Source organism: Chaetura pelagica, unplaced genomic scaffold (assembly GCF_000747805.2).
Source record: "Chaetura pelagica isolate M959 unplaced genomic scaffold, ChaPel_1.0 scaffold363, whole genome shotgun sequence".
NCBI classification, from domain to species: Eukaryota; Metazoa; Chordata; class Aves; order Apodiformes; family Apodidae; genus Chaetura; species Chaetura pelagica.
In genome coordinates, this window is record NW_009952720.1 from 2,074,303 (window position 1) to 2,093,334 (window position 19,032).

General features: G+C 52.6%; 1 protein-coding gene across 1 annotated transcript in view; it reads left to right on the plus strand.

The window, feature by feature from the left end:
- The window catches only part of TNR (tenascin R), a 30,936-nt gene extending 18,495 nt beyond the window's left edge, over positions 1–12,441 (plus strand). The window contains exons 11-20 of the mRNA XM_009994681.1: positions 855–998; positions 1,630–1,749; positions 2,150–2,287; positions 2,920–3,050; positions 4,008–4,140; positions 7,074–7,225; positions 8,137–8,233; positions 8,979–9,140; positions 11,686–11,849; positions 12,322–12,441. Coding sequence (XP_009992983.1) covers positions 855–998; positions 1,630–1,749; positions 2,150–2,287; positions 2,920–3,050; positions 4,008–4,140; positions 7,074–7,225; positions 8,137–8,233; positions 8,979–9,140; positions 11,686–11,849; positions 12,322–12,441 — 1,361 coding nt within the window. The remainder of the gene's footprint in view (positions 1–854; positions 999–1,629; positions 1,750–2,149; positions 2,288–2,919; positions 3,051–4,007; positions 4,141–7,073; positions 7,226–8,136; positions 8,234–8,978; positions 9,141–11,685; positions 11,850–12,321) is intronic.
- The last annotated feature ends 6,591 nt before the right edge of the window (positions 12,442–19,032 follow it).

Sequence of the window (19,032 nt, forward strand, 5' to 3'; positions counted from 1 at the left end):
ACAAAGAGCTTAAACAGCACTGGTCCCAGTACTGACCCCTGAGGGACACCACTGGTCACCTGCCTCCCTTTGGACATTGAGCCATTGACCCCAACTCTCTGGGTGTGCCCATCCAGCCAATCTCTTATCCACTGAGTGCTCCATCCATCCAATCCATGCCTTGTCAGTCTGGAGACCAGGATGGCATGTGGGGCAGTGTCAAAGGGCTTGCACAAATCCAGGTAGATGATGCCTGCTCCAGGTAGATGCTCTACCACCCTCCACCATCTCTGCAGCCTTGTTGTAGAAGGCCACCAGATTGGTCTGGCACGACTTGCCCTCAGTGAAGCCATGTTGGCTGTCACCAAGCACCTCTTTATTTTCCACGTGGCTTAGCAGTGACAGGTCAGCCCACTCTTGCTTGTGCCCTGAGCTCACTGCTGCCAACCCTCTCTCCAGCCACAAGTCCCAACAAGCCACCCTCACTCCAGTGCCCCTGGAGAAACTGGGATGGTCCAAGAGGCTGCAGGGATTTAGAACAGGGTGTCTGGGACAAGGATGGGAAGGAACCACTGTAGCTAGGGGCCAGTTTGGCCCAGAGGGGCACAGCAAGTGACCCCTGGCAGCACATCCCCCTGGGGATGCCTCATTCAGTGCCCACTCCTGAAATCCCACCTCCCTCACCTGCTTCCCCCAGCTCCTCTCCCTTGGCCTGGGATGCTGAGCTAGTCCAGCCAGCAGAGCTGTGGGCAGGCACAAAGCCCAGTCCCCCCCAGTTACTCCCAGTACCAACCCTGGAGCTGTGGCACTCCCCTCCCCCCCGTGATGGGACGGGGACAGCCATGATGCCCAAGCTCTTGGCTCCATCCTCACAGGGAGGACAGACAGCACCACCATACCAAGAGATGCCACCAGGTACATCCTCCAGCACCTGCAACCTGCCACCAAGTATGAGATCGGGCTGAGGAGCATCTGGGGCCGGGAGGACAGCGAGGTCACCTCCATCACTGTGCACACAGGTGGGAAACAGCTCCTGCTGGGCAGGAACAACCTCAAAGGGGGCCAAGTCCAGCCCCGGGCAGGGCTGGCAGCCCCTGCTTGCACCAGCACTCAGGCAGCAAGGTGGGTCTTCAGCCAGGCTGGTGCAAGCTGCAGAGGATGAGCGAGGCCCTCCAGGGCCCAGGGTGGGTTTTTGAAGTCTGTTTAAGCAAAGCTTTTCCCAGTTATGCATGGGTAGTTAATGGGGGGAGTGATAAATCTGTACTGGGCACAGGGAAGCCAGAGATAGGATGTTGGGCAACCATGACAACCTTTCCTAAAGGGAGTAGGCTTCCAGAAATAAACCCTGGGGAAGCCCTGACACAAACAACATCTGCTGCAAGAATAAAACCCTCTGCTATCCCCAGACTCCTCAAAACCTAAAATAAACCCCTAACACATCCCAGAATGCATCAGCAAAACAGTGGAGGAGCATCCAGATAGTGAAACAGCACAAGCTAGGATGTCTCTGCTCCCCAGATGGGGCAGCAGTAACTCCTCTGCTGGAAATGTCCCTGGGCAGGAAGGCAGGACCAAGAGTAGTGGGCCACAAGGAACCCTTCCAGTTCATAGACCAGCATGTGAACACCTCTGAATCTCTCCCACCTGTAGCTATGGATGCCCCCTTGGGGGTCACAGCCACCAACATCACCCCCACGGAGGCATTGCTGCAGTGGAACCCCCCACTGTCAGAGGTGGAGAGCTACATCCTCATCCTCACCCACCACACAGGTATGCTGGGGCCCTGGTTCAGCCCTGCTCCTCTTGTGCAGATCCCATGGCACGTGTCCCTCCCCAGGCCTCAGAGCCTGGCAGTCCACACAGGAGGGGGCTTGGGGTCCTGTCACTTTACTAATGGCTCAGCAGCAGCAGCCCAGGGGCAAGCAAGTACCCACCCACTGAAACCTGGTGTGCAGCCAACTCCAGGAAACCCACCACTGTGGGGACAAAAAGCATTGGGCAACAATAGGGATTGTGGGGAAAATCAGATCATCCTTCTGACCAAACACCACCCCTACAGCTCAGCTGCTGCACAGCAGCTCATGGTGTTCCAGCAGTGTAAGTGCTTTTGTCACACCCATAAGGACCACCTCGAACATCTTCCCCTAAGCTTCTTGGCTTCCAGTTGCAGGAGAAACAATTGTTGTGGATGGAGTCAACCAGGAGTACCAGCTGACCAACCTACTGCCCAGTACTGCCTACACAGTCTCCATGTATGCCACCCATGGGCCCATCACCAGCCAGACCATCAGCACCAACTTCACAACCCGTACGTACTGTCACTTCCCCCACTGCCTGTCACCCCCCCACACACCCCTTGGCCACGTGTCCACCCCAGGAAAAGCAGCCAGCAAGGCTGAGCCAAAGCTCTTGTCACATACCTCTGGGTGTAGAAGTTGCCAAAAGGACACCCAACTATCAGTGTTGGGCACCACACAAGAAGAGAACTCGAATCACAAGAAGCATCAACCATCATGGTTGATGATGATGATGATGATGATCATGATGGTTCTTTCAACATCCATCCACACCTTTCTTTGATTTCCCCCGTGTGTGGTTCCCCAAGAAGACCCCTGACCAGGTCTTTTCCTTGCCCAAGGCCATATTCCAGGAGAGCATTAGAACCCATTTTGCTTACAAGAAGCTCAACAGGCCCCACAGCACATGTATTTTGGAGCTGTTGCCTTCCAGAGAGCAAGCAGGTAGAGGAGGACACTTGGAGGGTTTGCAGATCTCCTTTCAAGGCTGGGGATGGGTGATGAGCTCTGCAGTCTGAAGGCAAGGAAGTACTTAGGGCTGCAGCTCAGGGGTGAGAGGCTGAAAGCAGGGTTGGAAAGCAGGGTTTGGCTGGTCGTGTGGGAGCACTTGCACTCCCTTGGGTCCCTCTCCCCACCCATGCAGTTTTGGATCCTCCAACCAACCTGACGGCCAGCGAGGTGACCCGACGGAGCGCCCTGCTCTCCTGGCTGCCCCCCGTGGGGGACATTGAGAACTATGTCATGACCTACAGATCCACCGACGGCAGCCGCAAGGTGAGTGACTGAGAGGCTCGAGGAATAACTTGGCCCTGGAGAAATGAGCAGGAGAAACCCAACAAAGCAAAAGAACCATGTCCACTAGGTCAGGGGGAGACCAGGGGGGGGAAGATGCTGCTTTTTGCATGAGTGGTACCTCAGGTAAGCAATGAAAAAGGGCAGGAAGAGATTGACCAAGGCAAACGTTGGTGCCTTGACACCTGCAGGTCAGGGCATGCCTGGAAATTTGGGAGGAACCAGGAAAATTCACAGCTTGTGAAACACAGGCAAGCTGAGGCAGAAGGAAATCACCCTGTGAACAGAGATGCTAAAAATGCCAGTTGCCCTTCTTACCAAAAGGATGACAGGTACAGGCAGCTAGTTAATCCCACAAGACAATATATCTGATTGTTTCATGAGTGTGTCCATATCTGCCTGTCTGGAAGAGCTGCTACAAGTGCTACCAGAAGCACATCACCTCAGATAGTGCCAGGGTGACTGGCTGGCAGCAGCCAGGGGATACCAGCTTTGCAGAAGGGGTTCAATAGGATGTCACGTGGCCAAGGAGCAGAAAAACCAACGTGACAGGAGCTGCTGGAGTCAGAACTGGCTGATAAGCAGGTCTGGCCCAAGCTCTGCCCCCAGCACTGCTTGAGCAACGTGTCCTGCCCTGTGCCAAGGGCACACAGATCCCAACAGAGATGGTAAACAGAGCCCACAGGCTGCAAACACTGACCTCTCCAGTGTCCAAACCAACTCCTTTTCTCCCACACGGACCAGCCCAAAAGGCTGAATATACTCACTGACCTCACACTGAGTCCAGGGCTGTAAGAACCACGCCAGGCTCCTCCGCCAGGTGCCAAGGGCGGTGGTAGTTTGTGTCTCCCCTTCCCTCCTCGTTTGCTCTCCAGGCTCCCCAGCACCTTTCTTACCTGTTGCTCTTGGTGTCTGCCTCCTTCTGGGACCCATGTACAGGAGCTGATTGTGGATGCTGAGGACACATGGATCCGCCTGGAGGGGCTTTCTGAGACCACAGAGTACACGGTGCTCCTGCAGGCTGCCCAGGACGCCACGCGGAGCGGCTTCGTCTCCACCACCTTCACCACAGGTGAGGACTCTCCCTGCATCCCCTCCAGCCAGGCAGGGCTGAGCCCGTGGGCCGTGCTGGTGGGCACAGATTGGTTTTTTGGGCTTCCCCTCCTGGGGCTGCACTTCAGCACAAGCCACGTTGGTGGCCACGACCCGCGGCGCTGCTCGAGGACCCGTCATGCAAACACCAGACCCAGCCTAGGGGAATCTGAGCTTCAGACCAGGAACCATCTGCCAAAACCTTTGCCTTGCCCTTCTCCCTCCTCAAATGTATAAACAGAGAGAAAGAAACACCAAAGTCAACAATGTGTATCAACAGAAGGGGGTGAGGACAGACCCAGCTGGTCTCTGCACGCTGCAGACATGGTCCAACCTCTCACAATCATGGGATGGTTTGGGTTGGAAGGGACCTTTAAAGGTCATCTAGTCGAGCTCTCCTGGAACGAGGAGGGACATCCTTAACTAGATCAGGTTGCTCAGAGCCCCATCCAACCTGACTGAACGTTTCCAGGGATGGGGCAACTTTGGAAATATAAATCAGGTGCATCTCCACCACCATCTGTGGAGTCACTATCTAATTGCATGATTCCTCCCTCCTCTAACTCTAGAGAAGTCCCTAAGGCAAAGGTTTCCTTTCCAAATGAAGCAGTGGGAACCCACAGCACCTTCCCAGACAATGTTCTTATGCTTGCAAGAATGAAGCTTCCATGAAAACACCACCATGGCCCCCACTCTTTGCAACCACTCACAGTAGAAACTGTCCAAAAGGCATTGCCCCTCACCTTCTTTGAAAAGCCTCCTTAGGGCAGGGCATTGAGCAGACAGAGCACATGTTGTTCAGGGCTGAATTCAATTACTTTTCTCCTGGGCTTCAAAAGTGCTAAGAAGCCCAAAGATGATGTCTGCCAAAATTCCTCCCACCCATCCTGCTGTGGATCCACTTCCCCATCCCAGTTACATGCAAAGGTCTATTGTCTCTTAAAATCAGGTGAAGAGAAACTATTTAAATCATAAAAAAAAAAAAGAGGAGACTTCTCTAATGCATCTGCAGATCAGGCTTTCCTGTTATTCTCACCTCTTATGCAGAAACATAGGACCAGCAAAATTCAGGCAGGTGATGGAAAAGAGGCTGTTCAGGAGTCTGGGATGGAACTGCAAGGGGCCAGCTGTTTTCCTGGGATGGAACTGCAAGGGGCCAGCTATTTTCCTGGGATAAAGCAGCAGAAACCTACCCACATCAGGCCAAGAGAGCACCCTTTTCCATTCAACACAAATGCCAGCCCTCGGTGGTGTCAGAGGCATCACTGCCAGATGATGCAGCATCCAAGCACAGGTTTAATTTGCTTTTGAAGTGAGGAGAGACATCAGCAAGTAACCAGGTTGTCCCTCACTTACCCCATGTACCAAGGAGACAGAAACAACCAGGAACAAACCTCAAGGCCATGCAACCCATGGGAAGCATCTCTAGAATCAAGGTCTGGGATTCAACTCACCCTGGGAGAGCACTTGTCTTTAAGGACACCAAACAAACAAACAACAAAAAAACCCCAAACCAACAACAACAAAACAACCATAAATCAAAGTGTTTTGCTTCCTTCTCCTCACAGGACACAGCACAAGGTTCTTCCCTTCCCTCTGATATATTAATATCTTGGCTGCTTTGTTTCATGTTTGCATGAGGTTCTCAGGGAATTGTCCACAGATGGAACAAAGGGAAGAAATAGATACAGTATTTAGAATTTATAGTGGTTTGAAATGTCTTTCAAGGTCTCCTTGGCTCTTAGAGAAATGAATATAAATTAAGAAACAAGTCATCTCTGCAGAGCTCAGGGGAGCCTGACGTGCTTGTCTTGGAAGCAGTTTTCAATGTTGGATGCTATGAAATGTGAACAGTCTCACCAGACTTTGTGCTACCAACCATGGAGACAGGAAAAAAAAGGGGGATCTTCCATATTTTGGCCTTATGGAGATTTACAGGACCATAGTATCACAGGATGATTTGGGTTGGAAGGGACCTGCATGGGCAGGGTCACACATGGTTGCTCCAAGCCCCATCCAGCCTGGCCTTGAACAGTCCAGGGAGGGGGCAGCCACAACTACAGGTGTTTGGGTTGCAACACTGGGGAAATACACCCAAGTTACAGGCAAGGGTCTCTACCCTGGTCCTGCAGGACATGACACAGCTGTGAGAGATGCTCACAGCACGTCCTTTGCACCTTCTCAGTGCATGACTGAGACAGCCTTGGAAGCCACATCCACATCCCCAGCTCTGCCCTCGTTTACCCTACCAGCCATACAACCAATGGCAAACAAAAAGATATAGTTCCCCTTTTGGCATTAAATTAGAAAAAAACCCTGAACCCAGAGTTGAGACCCCAACAGTGCTGAGATCTTGTCATTAAGACTCTCAACTTCTGACGCCCAAATGAGACATTTCTTCATTAGGGGGAGCACAGTCACAGTGCCCACCAGCCTGCAGCAAAAAATTCCTGCTCAGTGTGCCAGTGCCCATCCTCATTCCCAAGGTCAGGAGAATCTCCCTGGAAGCAGGAAAGTCATAGAACTTGTTTGGAGCTGGCAGCCCTGAGCAGACCACAGCTTTGGGTATTTTCACAGCTGTCTAAACAGGCTGGTGACAGCTTAAACCCCAGGGTTTCAGACACAGTGCAGGAAGGTGGTCCAAGAAGTGACATCCCTCATCATTCACAGTGATGTTCCCGTGCCCGTTTCCAAGACAGGACCTATGGGAGACTAATTAATATCTGCACACGTTTTTTTTTCCCCATCAAATCCTCTGATGTTGTAGGCAGATGTGAAGAACTACTGCCTTGCAGGGCAAGCTGGGACACGGAACCAAGTTAGACCTTTCCTGGATCACAACCTGGACACGCGGGAAGGGTTGAGCTTTGCTTACATGTTGCTCTGCTTTTTTTTTCCTTTTGAATTTCTCAGGCGGGCGTGTCTTTGCCAACCCTCAGGACTGTGCCCAGCACCTGATGAATGGAGACACCCTGAGTGGTGTCTACACCATCTCCATCAACGGGGACCTCAGCCAGAAGGTGCAGGTGTACTGTGACATGACCACAGACGGCGGCGGCTGGATCGTGAGTAGCTGAGCGGGTCAGCAGGGGAGTTGTCCCCATCACAAAGCAACCAGAGCCCCCTCTTCCCAGCAAACCAAGCACCAGGCTGCCCGGGAATGCTTCATCATTTCCCACACCATCAGGAACAGCCCCAGCAAAAGAGTAGTTACACTTGGATAAATGCCCTTTGATTCATTGGGCACGTTTGCAGGGCGTCTGGAGAGTGGGGTCTTGAGAGCAGAGCTGATTTACTGCTCTAGAAATTAAATGAATGGCTGGGAGCTTTCCCAGGGAATGATTCCTGCTGCCTGCAAGGGGAAGGTGTCAAGCATCACCCAGATGGAGTCCACACAGGAATGCTGGGGAGTCCAATGCCTGTTTGGCTTCTGAATTGCACAGCCACCCCTTGCCTTGACATAGATGGACTGACACTTGAAGTAAATAATGCTCTGGTGCTTTGATTTGATTCCTGTCAAGTGCACTACACAAAGCTCTGCTAGATGTATGGCCCAAACAAACAAACAAAAGGCTATCACAAATGCCAGTTTCTAGCATGGATGTTATCTTAGCCAGGAATTTTCCCTCCATCCAAGCACCTCTCAGCTACCACAGAAAGAGCCAGCTGAATGCAGAAACATAGGCTAGAAAACCAGAGGCACCATGCATCAGGTAGAGCAGAAAGCTTGAAGGGCAGTTCCTTCCTGTTACAACCCTGATTTGCCTCAGACATCACCTAACACCTCTTTAGCTTCTCCATCTGCACAGGAATTAATTGCACAGCTGTAATTAACTTTAACCAGATGGCTCTTGTCTTTTTCTCCCCCAAAAGGCACGATGGGAAGCCAAAGTTTTGTCTGCATTTCACGTACCCCAAAGCCCAAGTCTGTCTTCTTCTTCACACTCATCTTCTTCCTGGTCTTCCTCCACCTCAGGTCTTCCAGAGGAGACAGAACGGGCTGACTGATTTCTTCCGAAAATGGGCAGATTACCGGGTTGGCTTTGGGAACCTGGAGGATGAGTTCTGGCTGGGTAAGACCTTCACCAGTTGTCTTTCACCCACACGTCAAACCCAAGCTCCCCATACACTGTTGCTGCTCACACCCTCTCCTCTCTCCCTCAGAGACCTTTCCTTTCCATTGTTCACCCCCTGCACGTTAGGAAGTCCCTCATGGACACACCACCACAGAAAAGGCTGTTGTGAAGGCCAGCAGCTCCATCATTTGCTCCTCCTAGGAGAGAAGGGGGCACACTGGGGGTCCTTCATGGACCAAACCCCATCATCCCTCCTTTGGATGACTACAGGTTGCTTTGGAGGCATCTACAGCTCGTGGACCTCACCTGGCCTTAGCCAGAAAGCCCAAAGAGAGTAGGAAAGGGGGGAGTGGGAGACCCAGCACAGCTCTGAAACTGAGTGTGCTCCCCCAAAACCTGACCAGGAGCCAAGGCCAGCCCTGCAGCATGAACGTGCTCTGGCTTGTATGGAAGCTTCACAGCAACATGAGAAGCACCAGGGCTCCACAGCTGAGTGCCCCCCACTGGGCATGGGGAAAGCTGAACCTGCAGCCCTCAACCCACCTCTCCCAGCCAAGAGGAGGTGCAACCTGAGCCCAGACCCCACCAGTGCCAGCAGAGACAAAGGCTCCACCAGCAGTGCCGCCTGTTCCTCTCCTCACCCTCATTTCCCACCGCTGGTTTGATTTGCCCAAAGCTTTGTTTGTTTGCTGGCAGGGGGGGATGTGGGTCTCACGGGGTGTCCTGCTGTGTGTCCTGCCAGGCTTGGACAACATCCACAGGATCACGTCGCAGGGGCGCTACGAGCTGCGCGTCGACATGCGGGACGGGCAGGAGGCAGCCTACGCCTACTATGACAAGTTCTCTGTTGGGGACTCCAGGACCCTGTACAAGCTGAGAATCGGGGACTACAATGGCACTTCAGGTACAACCCCAGTGCTAGGGAGTCCCCCTGGGACCAGTGGGGGGGTCTGAAACCGTGATGGAGATCCCAACTAAAGGAGCGGCAAGACACAAACCCTTCCTGCCGCCCATCATGGAAACCAGGCTGGGACCGGTGGTGTTCAACATCTTCATCAACGACCTGGATGAGGGTATAGAATGTACCCTCAGCAGGTTTGCTGATGACACTAAGCTGGGAGGAGTGGCTGACACAGCAGAAGGCTGTGCTGCCATTCAGAGAGACTTAGATAGGTTGGAGAATTGGGCGGGGAGAAACCTGATGAAATTCAACAAGGGCAAGTATAGAGTTTTGCATTTGGAGAAGAACAACACCGTGTCCCAGTACAGGTTGGGGGCTGACCTGCTGGAGAGTAGTGTAGGTGAAAGGGACCTGGGGGTCCTGGTAGACAGGAGAATGACCATGAGCCAGCAATGTGCCCTTGTGGCCAAGAAGGCCAATGGATCCTGGGGTGCATTAGAAAGGGGGTGGTTAGTAGGTCAGAGAGGTTCTCCTGCCCCTCTGTTCTGCCCTGGTGAGGCCACATCTGGAATGTTGTGCCCAGTTCTGGGCCCCTCAGTTCCAGAAGGACAGGGAACTGCTGGAGAGAGCCCAGGGCAGAACTACAAAGATGATTAAGGGAGGGGAACATCTCCCTGCTGAGGAAAGGCTGAGGGAGCTGGGTCTGTTGGGCTTGGAGAAGAGGAGACTGAGGGGCCACCTCATCCCTGGTTACAGATCTGTTCAGGGCAGTGTCAGGAGGGCAGAGCCAGGCTTTGTGCAGGGATGTCCAGTGACAGGACAAGGGGCAGTGGGTGCAAACTGGAGCCCAGGAGGTTCCATGTGAATCTCAGGAAGAACTTGTTTGCTGTGAGAGTGCCAGAGCCCTGGGCCAGGCTGCCCAGAGAGGCTGTGGAGTCTCCTTCTCTGGAGACATTCCAACCCCCCTGGCCACGTTCCTGTGTGATGTGCTCTGGGTGCCCCTGCTCTGGCAGGGGGGCTGGGCTGGGGGAGCTTTCCAGGTCCCTTCCAACCCCTGAGATTCTGGGATTCTATGAAATCCCACCAAGGACAAGGGGGAATTTTCCACTAGGGATTAGATGTTGAGTATCAGAGGCACTGCTGTCCAAACAACCATGTCATTCAGCAGAGGTGTCATCTCACCTGGCAACCACCCCAGCTCGCACAGGAGGGCGTGTTGGTCGCCCTCCCCCAGCAGGGGAACAAGCTGCCATCCCTCTGCACCACTTCCTCAGGCAGAGCCCAAACACTGCCCACTTTCCCATGGACACCATCCCACCTTCTTGCTCAGCTGAGGCAGCAGCCCCAGGTTTTGTCCACCAGAAAACGGTGGCTGATGGATGCTGGAGGGAGGGGGTTTCCTCCCCAGGAAGCAGGAGCAGCCCCTCTAGCTGGGACAGACATGCCCAGTGACCCAAAGCCTCCATGGTCCATACCAAACTTCACTGCCACGTGCACAGTGAGGTACCCCATGCCATGCCTAAGGCACAGGAGGTGTTCCATACATTGGTCGCTGCAACTGGGAGATTAGAAGCAGGGATCTTGGTTGCCTGCCATGCAGCACTTGCTCTGGCCTTGAGCACCAAACCCCTCACCAAAATGATGCTGCAGGCACCACCCCCTCTCCTTTCCCACACTAGCCCTTCTTCTAACCATCCAACCCAGGAGTTTCTGCACCACTTTGAGCAAAGAAAGCCAAGACTCACCAAAGATTCACTGATGAGAGGTTTTCTAGCAAGCCTCTTGGTGGCTGGGGTGGACACAGCCCCAAAGATTTTCTCAGGGGCCACTAAGGAGCCTGTTAAGGTCTCCTGTAAGTACCTCACTCAATTGTAATAAGGAGCCTATTTTACTTTGGCTCTTCTTTCCCCCAAAAGCAGCTCTCTCGTGCCTTCGGAAGGAGGGGAGCTGAGGTTGGTGGGTTTGGTGGAATAAGACAACACGCATCTTCCAAAAGGGTCTTCCCTTTTTCCAAAGGGAGAACAGAAAGCCAAGCATCTTGGGTCAAGAGATGAATGCTTGGCTACCTCTGGGAGAAAAAGTTCCCTTTGGGTAGCAGGAGGGAAGGAGGCTGAAAGCATCCAAGAATCATTTTGTTTGGAAAAGACCTTTAAGATCATCAAGTCCAACCATTAACCCAGCCCTGCCAAGTCCCCCACTAAACCACATCCCTCAGCACACCATCCTGAAGTTCCATAGCAGGGTCAGGCTTCAGAAACCCAGATATGCCCAAATCTAGGATTCCATTCATTTCTGAAACACCAAAACTCAGATCCAAAACCATACACCATTTTATCTGCCAAACCCAGGCAAACTCTAAGGTTTGCTGTGGTCTGTACTGACCCTAAACCAACAGCAGAGGACCTCAGATGTGAGCAATTCCAGTTAACACCATTACCAGGCTCCCAGCTGCTTGAGCTACCACACAAACCACAATACCCTCATTTCCTTCTCAGAAGACCAAGTTGACAGGGGCCTCCCTCACCCCTCATGGCACCTCTTTCCACAGGGGACTCCCTCACCTACCACCAGGGCCGCCCCTTCTCCACCAAGGACAGGGACAACGACGTGGCTGTGACCAACTGTGCCATGTCCTACAAAGGGGCCTGGTGGTACAAGAACTGTCACCGCACCAACCTCAACGGGAAGTACGGGGAGTCCCGGCACAGCCAGGTAAGGGCAGAGCTGGCCTGGAAACCTCCAGCATTTCCTCCAGCAGTGGGAACAAGCATGGAAACAAAGCCTAAGGGAGGGCTGGGGCTGCGTGGTTGGTCCACCAAGGCCAGGAGCATCGCTGAGGTGGTCCAACACAAGCTGGAGCAAAGGGAACCACCTTCCAGGCTGGTGCTCTGTGCCTGGTTCCTGTGGTCATTGACCTCTTGTCAAGCTACATTTGAAAAAAAATACACAAAATTTGATCTGGAGCCTTTGAGAAAGGAAAACAATAAAAGACCCCATCAAGCCAGAGCTGCAGAACACTTTCTTGCTTCTGTACAGGAGCAAGGATCTACTTGCAGGATCTACTGTAGCAGGATCTACCTTCTGGCTTCTCTATGGTCATCAACCTTGATTCCTTCCCCCCTCCCCCTTCTAGTTTCTTGTTAGGGTCTTTCTTTACCCTGTCCCTTTCTCTCCCTCCTGCCAGGGGATTAACTGGTACCACTGGAAAGGCCACGAGTTCTCCATCCCCTTTGTGGAGATGAAGATGAGACCTTACAACCACCGCAACGTCTCCGGGAGGAAGCGACGGTCCCTCCAGCTCTGAGCCAGCTGAACCCCCTCCCACCTCCCACCACCCGACCTTTTCTGTCGTTTGTTTGTATTTTATAATATGAAAAGAGGGGGGGAAAAAAAAACCCCACCACCACCAACAAACCCACCAAGAATTACTGCTGGTCGGAGAGAGGAACCTGCCCCTCACCAGTGCTGGAGGGACCCGTGGTACAAGCAAAGGCTGTGGGAAAGGAAAGACCTCATTGCTTTGCAGCTGTCCCAGAGAAATACCAAATTTCCAGTCTCCCCACCCCAATACTCTGGCCCTTAACGTGAGGAGAAAGAGAGAGAAAGAAAGAGAGATTTTTTTGATATTTTTTTAAAAGACTTAGAAATCCCCAGCAAACCCTGTTAGAAAAGTTTGTCCCAGGGTTCCTGGAAAAAAAACAAACCTTCATGTGGCCATTTCCAGTCCAGTCATGGCCAGGAACACCCATCCTTTCCTTGCCTCCCTGTCCCCTCCTGGCAAGGAGGTCCCAAGCTTCATGCCATCCTGTAGGCACCAACTCCCCCAGCAGGCAGAGGGTCCATCTTTACTTTTGAACTGGCCATAGAACCATCATAGAATGGTTCAGATTGGAAGGGACCTTAAAGATCATCCAGTTCCAACCCCCCTGCCACACCTCCCACTAGACCAGGTTGCTCCAAGCCCCATGGAATCTGCACTTGAACACTTCCAAGGAGGGAGTGGTCATCCCTCCCCTATGCATTGTACACATGGAGACCAAGTCAGGATGAGCAAACACAAGGCTCAACCCATCCCCAACTTTCACAGCCACACCAGGAGGGCTTGGCAAATATCTGCATGTTGGCAAACTCAAGTCTGCAGCTCACATGTGGGTCCCACCACAGCCAAAGTCATCCTTGTGTACGTGGGGTGCAGGGGAACAAGAATTGCTCCACCAGCCCCAACCTGCATCATCCATCCCTCTGAGCTGACCTCATCCCATGGCAGGTGCATGATTGAGATTGATGGAGAAGACTGGAGTCCCAAAGCAAAGTCTTAGAGAAGGACCAGCAACCAGAAGAGCTGCCATACAACCACAACCCAGCCTGGGATGCCTCTTGTTCAGGAGCACAGGGAAGGATGACAACACAGCAAGGTGAGAAATGCCTGTTCCCTTCCTTCTGCTACACCATCCCTCTTCACCCCATCACAAGAGGAACACCAACCTCAGTGCCTTGGTGTCACTCACTCTCTAATGTGACACCAGCTGTTCCCCCCCCCCTGGAAGGAAGGCTGAGTCCATTCAGGTTTTGGAGCATCTCAAGACCCTTGAAAGAATAGATGAGTTTGCCCTTCCCATCCTTCTTCTACCTTAAGGAAGACAAACCCTTTGGATAGCTCTGGCTGGGCTCTCTGGGTCATTGACACCACCTCCATGTAGCTCAAACAACCACCAGGCTGGAGGCACTTCTGCCAAGGGCTCTGATCAATGCTGGGCATTGTCCCCTGGAGAAGGGACTCATGTAAGGACAATGCAGCTCATCGCTGGGTGCACAGCCAAGGGGGCCTCACCACCACTAAATGCTGCTTTTTGATTTGATCACACTGAAGAGGCTTTGTCTCAAGGAGCATCTTCCAGATGGCAGCATAAAAGGCAGCTTTGCAGCAGATCAGAATTCAGGGCAGTGTCTTCTTTCATGGTGATGCTCCTGGGGTTTCTGACGTTACCGACCACGGCTGCAGGGCTGAAGGAAGGCATTGAGCAGGACATGCAGCCTCCTGGTCCATGCCACGTGCTGGCACATGAAATCATAGCTAACCCCAAGGTCAGGATGAGGTCCAGGGTCCAGCCCTTCAAGTGGTCATCTTCCAGACTGCAGCCCAAGCTGTGGGAAGGATGTTGGAGCTCGGCAACGTCTCATCTGCAAACAAGGCACCTCTTCCTACTTCACATCAAGGTCTAATCAGGCAAGTCAATCAGCTGAGGAACAGGTTAGTCAGAGAGGCTGAGGATGATGGGATCTCTTGCAGGATGTGGCCAGTATCACAGATCATTAAATGGTTAAGAGCTGGCAGGAGCTTTTGAAGGTCATCCAGGCCAACCCCCCTGCAGTGAGCAGGAAACTCCTGAACTAGATCAGGTTGCTCAGAGTCCCTTTCACCCTGAGCTTGACTGACTCCAGGGATGGGGCATCTACCACCTCTCTGGGCAACCTGGGCCAGTGTTTCACCACCCTCATCGTAAAACCTACACCTAGTCTAAACCTCCCCTCATTTAGTTTCAACCCCTCACCCCTTGTCCTGTCCCTACAAGCCCCCAGGTGCCTGGGGACAGAAGGAACCAGCCACAGAGGGCAGCTTGTCACACCTCCTGAGCAGCCTCCCAAGTCTGAGGTCCCAGAGGCCAACAAGAAGCAGGAGATGAAACTGATCCAAAGCTAAGAAGCCTTCATAGGAGACCAGCAGAGGAACAGTTTTCCCAACCATCACAAGGAGTTTATAGGCAAGTGTCCCAACAAAAAGCACTGCAGTGGTGACACTTGGGAGCAGGGACTGGCAGGGGATGGAATTCCTGGAGTGACTCAGATGCTGCTTATCTACCCACATGAAAGGAAGAGGCCTTGGTGAAAACACAGGAGCTCATCACTCACAAGCAAGTGGGAGGCAAGAAGCTTCTGCTTTCAAAAGTACAACTCAAACAGAAAATCAGAAGGTGCCAAGCTTTTCCAGAAGGTTCAAAAGAAGATCCTCCAACAGGCTGATTCCTCTCTAAATAGATTTCCTGACGTAGATCTCTCCCTCCCTGCTCGTGTCTGTCATCCCTTTTGGAAGCCCTGTGAGCAGGATGAGAGGGCCCAGTTGACACAACTCCATCATCAAGTCTGAAGGACACCCTTGGAGATCATACCTGACCTTCCAGTGCTGGTCCCTGAGCTCACACACAGCACCAGGGTGTTGCCTTTCCCTTACCTCAGTGAAATGCAGTTGCTAAAATCTTCTAATGGAAAGATTTCTGCAGGTCATGGTTTTCTCCTGGTGACAACCTCACCCAAGCCTGGGCAAACCACCAGCAATGGCAACCTGGTCATTTGGGCCGTTGGCCCTTGTTCACATTGTCCCACTACAGATGCAGTTTTCCAGAAACCTACTTTCCATCATCACCTGATGAATTTTTTTTGGACAAAGCTCCTTGCCAGCAGCTCCAAGCAAATTGGTGCTCAACACTGATGCTACACAACAGCCAGGTGACTAAGTCTCTCTTTACCTTCCACAGCTGGTTGATCAAGCCCTTCTTCTGAATTTATTCTCCAACCACAGCAACTTTGTCCCTGTCCCCCACCAGCAGAGCCTTGAGACTGAATGAAGTCCTAGCAACAGGCCTGACATTCCCAGAAACCCAGCCCAGGTCCTGCACAATGCTCAGCTCAAGAGACCTTGGCTCCAGCATGTGAACCATCAGTGGGCTCTGCTGGCTCCTCTGTCATCCTGCTTGTATGGCCCAGGCTTGTCCCAGACCCCCAAAGGAACCTGAAGCTGTACCCAAACCCCACTATCCATTGCAAGATGTCAACTCCCATGACATCAAGCTGGGAGTGGCACATCAGGTCCTTCACCCAGCAGAGTGCCCAGGACCCCTGCAGCCTTTCAAAGCCACCTCTTCTTTCTAACCCCCAAATCCTGGAAGAAAACACCAAGGGACTTTCTCATCTCTTGCCCAATTTCCCTGTTTCCTCTCCCACCAGAGCTCCCAGCCCACCTTTCCCACCACCAGCTGCACTGAAATGTAACCAAAGAAAGGCCTGAAAGGAAAAGCTGCTTTTAGTAAGTGATCCTGAACAAAGGGTTTAGAAAAGAATAGTTTGAAGAAGGGAAGTGCCAGGCTCTCCCCACAGGGAGCTGGGGTTTGGCAGAAGGACACTGGAAGGTCCACAGAAAGGTTGGGGAGAAGTTAGCATTACTTGACCAGAGAACTAGCCCATGCCACTGCCACCTCCAGGCAGCAGTGCCACCATGCTGGGGTGGCCCTGGACCTACAACAGACAAGGACTGACCTGCCAAAGCCCAGCAGGAGCCAAAACCCCCACCCAGAGCATCACCTCTGTGCCAGCATGTGCCCTTCATCCACAGCCAGAGCCACCCTCCTGGTGTGTCCCCACCACACACCCCCAGTGACACCCACTACACTTGACCTTACAGACACTGCCAGCAAAGAGCTCTTGCCCCCCCCAAACCCTTTAATTCATGCTCACACCCACTAACCAAGGGCTCTGTCCTGGGGCCAAGTGAGAAGAAGCCCATCCCTACTTCTGCCAACAAAGCACCCTGTGATGGCCATCAAACCCAACCAAGCCCCTTGGGGATGACCCTCCAGGGTCACCTTCCCCTTTCCTTAAACCTGGTGGTACCCAGATGGTGGAGGCAGCTCTTTGCCCCTTCCAGGGGAGACTTTTGGGGCGAGGGGAAGAGAAAAGCTGATCCTTGGGGAGATGCTGATGCCCAACCCCACCTTGATCCCCAGCCTGCAGCTCTCCAGGTGTCAGTGGTTCCCAGAAGGATGGTGACATGAAGACACAACCAACCAAGCAAGCAGCCCCCTTGGGTGCAGGTATTACCCTGGAATGGTGTTTATCCCTTTACTCAAACTCAACTAAAATGAAAAACCACCACCAAGAAGGAAGGAGGGAAGCAAAGAAATGCCCTGAACAGGTTCTGATGAACTCGAACACAAACCCAACCAAACAAGGGGGAAGAGAAAAAGCAAAGAGATGCCTAAAGGATATAAATAAATAATATATTAAACAACCCTCCCCACCCTGTAATGAGAACGTAGCCCAGAGAATGGGATCGACGCTTGTTAACCGTTGTTAACTAGTATTTTTAGCCCTGACCTCTCTTAGGCTATGGGTAGCTCCTTTTTTTAATGCATTTTCTACACATTAATAAAAGATACTGAAGGAGGGAGCCTTGTGCCTGTTGGGGGGCAGGGTGGGAGTGGGATGTTGGCCCAGCCAAGCCCAGCAGCACCACAACACCAACTGGGGACACGTGTCTCCTGCCCCTCACCCTCGTTGATCCCATGGGAGAAGGGGATTAGCAGGGATTCACGTGCTCTCACCCTCCAGTCAGGGCTTCCCCTGGCCTGCTGGAGCTCAGATCCTTCTGCATCAGAAGCAGTTGAGCACGTTGGGTTGGTTTCTCACTCCGTTTGCAGCTGAGCTGTGAGGTGGTCACTGCCAGCCCAGCAGCAGCTGGAAGGGGGGCACGTTCCTTGCTTGCAAAGCCACAGCCAGAAGCAGGAAGCAGTGGGAATGGAGCTGAGGAGAGACAAAGCACATCCAGTGGGATTTAAAAAAAAAAACCAAAACACAGAAATACAGAGGGAGGAAATTTGGGGGGCAGCTCAGCACGGGTGGAAGTCGCCAAAAGATGTGGTGACACCTCCACCTTGTGTGTGTTTAAGATGAGGCTGGAGAAACACAGACTGGTTTGGGTTGGAAGGGATCTTAAAGTTAAAATAGTTCTACCCCCCCTGCATGGGCAGGGACACCTCCCACCAGCCCAGGCTGCTCCAAGCCACATCCAACCTGCCCTTCAACACTGCCAGGGATGGGGCAGCCACAGCTTCCCTGGGCAGCCTGGGCCAGGCTCTCTCCAGCCTCAGAGTGAAGAATTTCTTCCTAATACCTGACCTAAATCTCCCCTCTTCCAGCTTAAAACCATTCCCCTTCACCCTGTCACTCCATGCCCTTGGAAAAAGCCCCTCCCCAGCTTTCCTGGAGCCCCTTCAGGTACTGGAAGATGCTCCAAGGTCTCCCTGGAGCCTCTTCCAGGTTGAACAACCCCAACTCTCTCAGCCTGTAAAACAAAAGCCCCTGAGCAACTTCATACCCCAAAAGCTTCCTCAGGCAGCAAGTGGGACCAGAGGTTCTCAAGGTCCCCCCTTGCCTGAGTTACCCTGTTAAAATAAACCATTATAAACTGACCACCATGTCAGGTCAGCACAACCAGGCCTTTAACCCCAGCAAGGCAGGAAGTTGCACTTTGGCCTCAGCTCAGCACAAGCTGGTTTGTTAATAAATTTAGCTGCTCCCACGAGTTAAGAGAGGCCCCAGGCTCTGCAGCTCACAGCCTGAGAAAGCAAAGCTTCTGGGGAGAAGGAGCAAAACCACCCCAAAGTCTTCAGCTTAAAGCTGCTCTCCCAATTTGAGCAGCAGCACGAAGGGAATCCCACCAGAAACCAAACTGCAGGGCTATTTCCAGCAGAACAAACCAAAAAAGACACCAAACAACAACAAAAAACCAAACACACTGATTTAGCAAAAGTCTCTGGGACCAGCATGAACTTCAGAGGGTTCAGGAAGCCTCTCATTTCACATGCAGACTTTATTTAGACCTCCTTGTCTTCAGTTTTGATGCTTGACACGTAGCCAGGCAGGGTGAGAAAGCCTGAAAGAAGCTGTTCCACCAGATCATTTCCATCCCCCCCTACACTCAGTTTCAGAGAGACAGAAGAGGGGAATCTGCTTCGTGGCAGCTTCTCAACTTCTCTTTCTTGCTCCAGCTTGAGAGGCAAATAAAAAGAAGCTGTGAGAGAGGGGACCCCCCCCCCCCACCCCCGCCACCACCCCCACCACA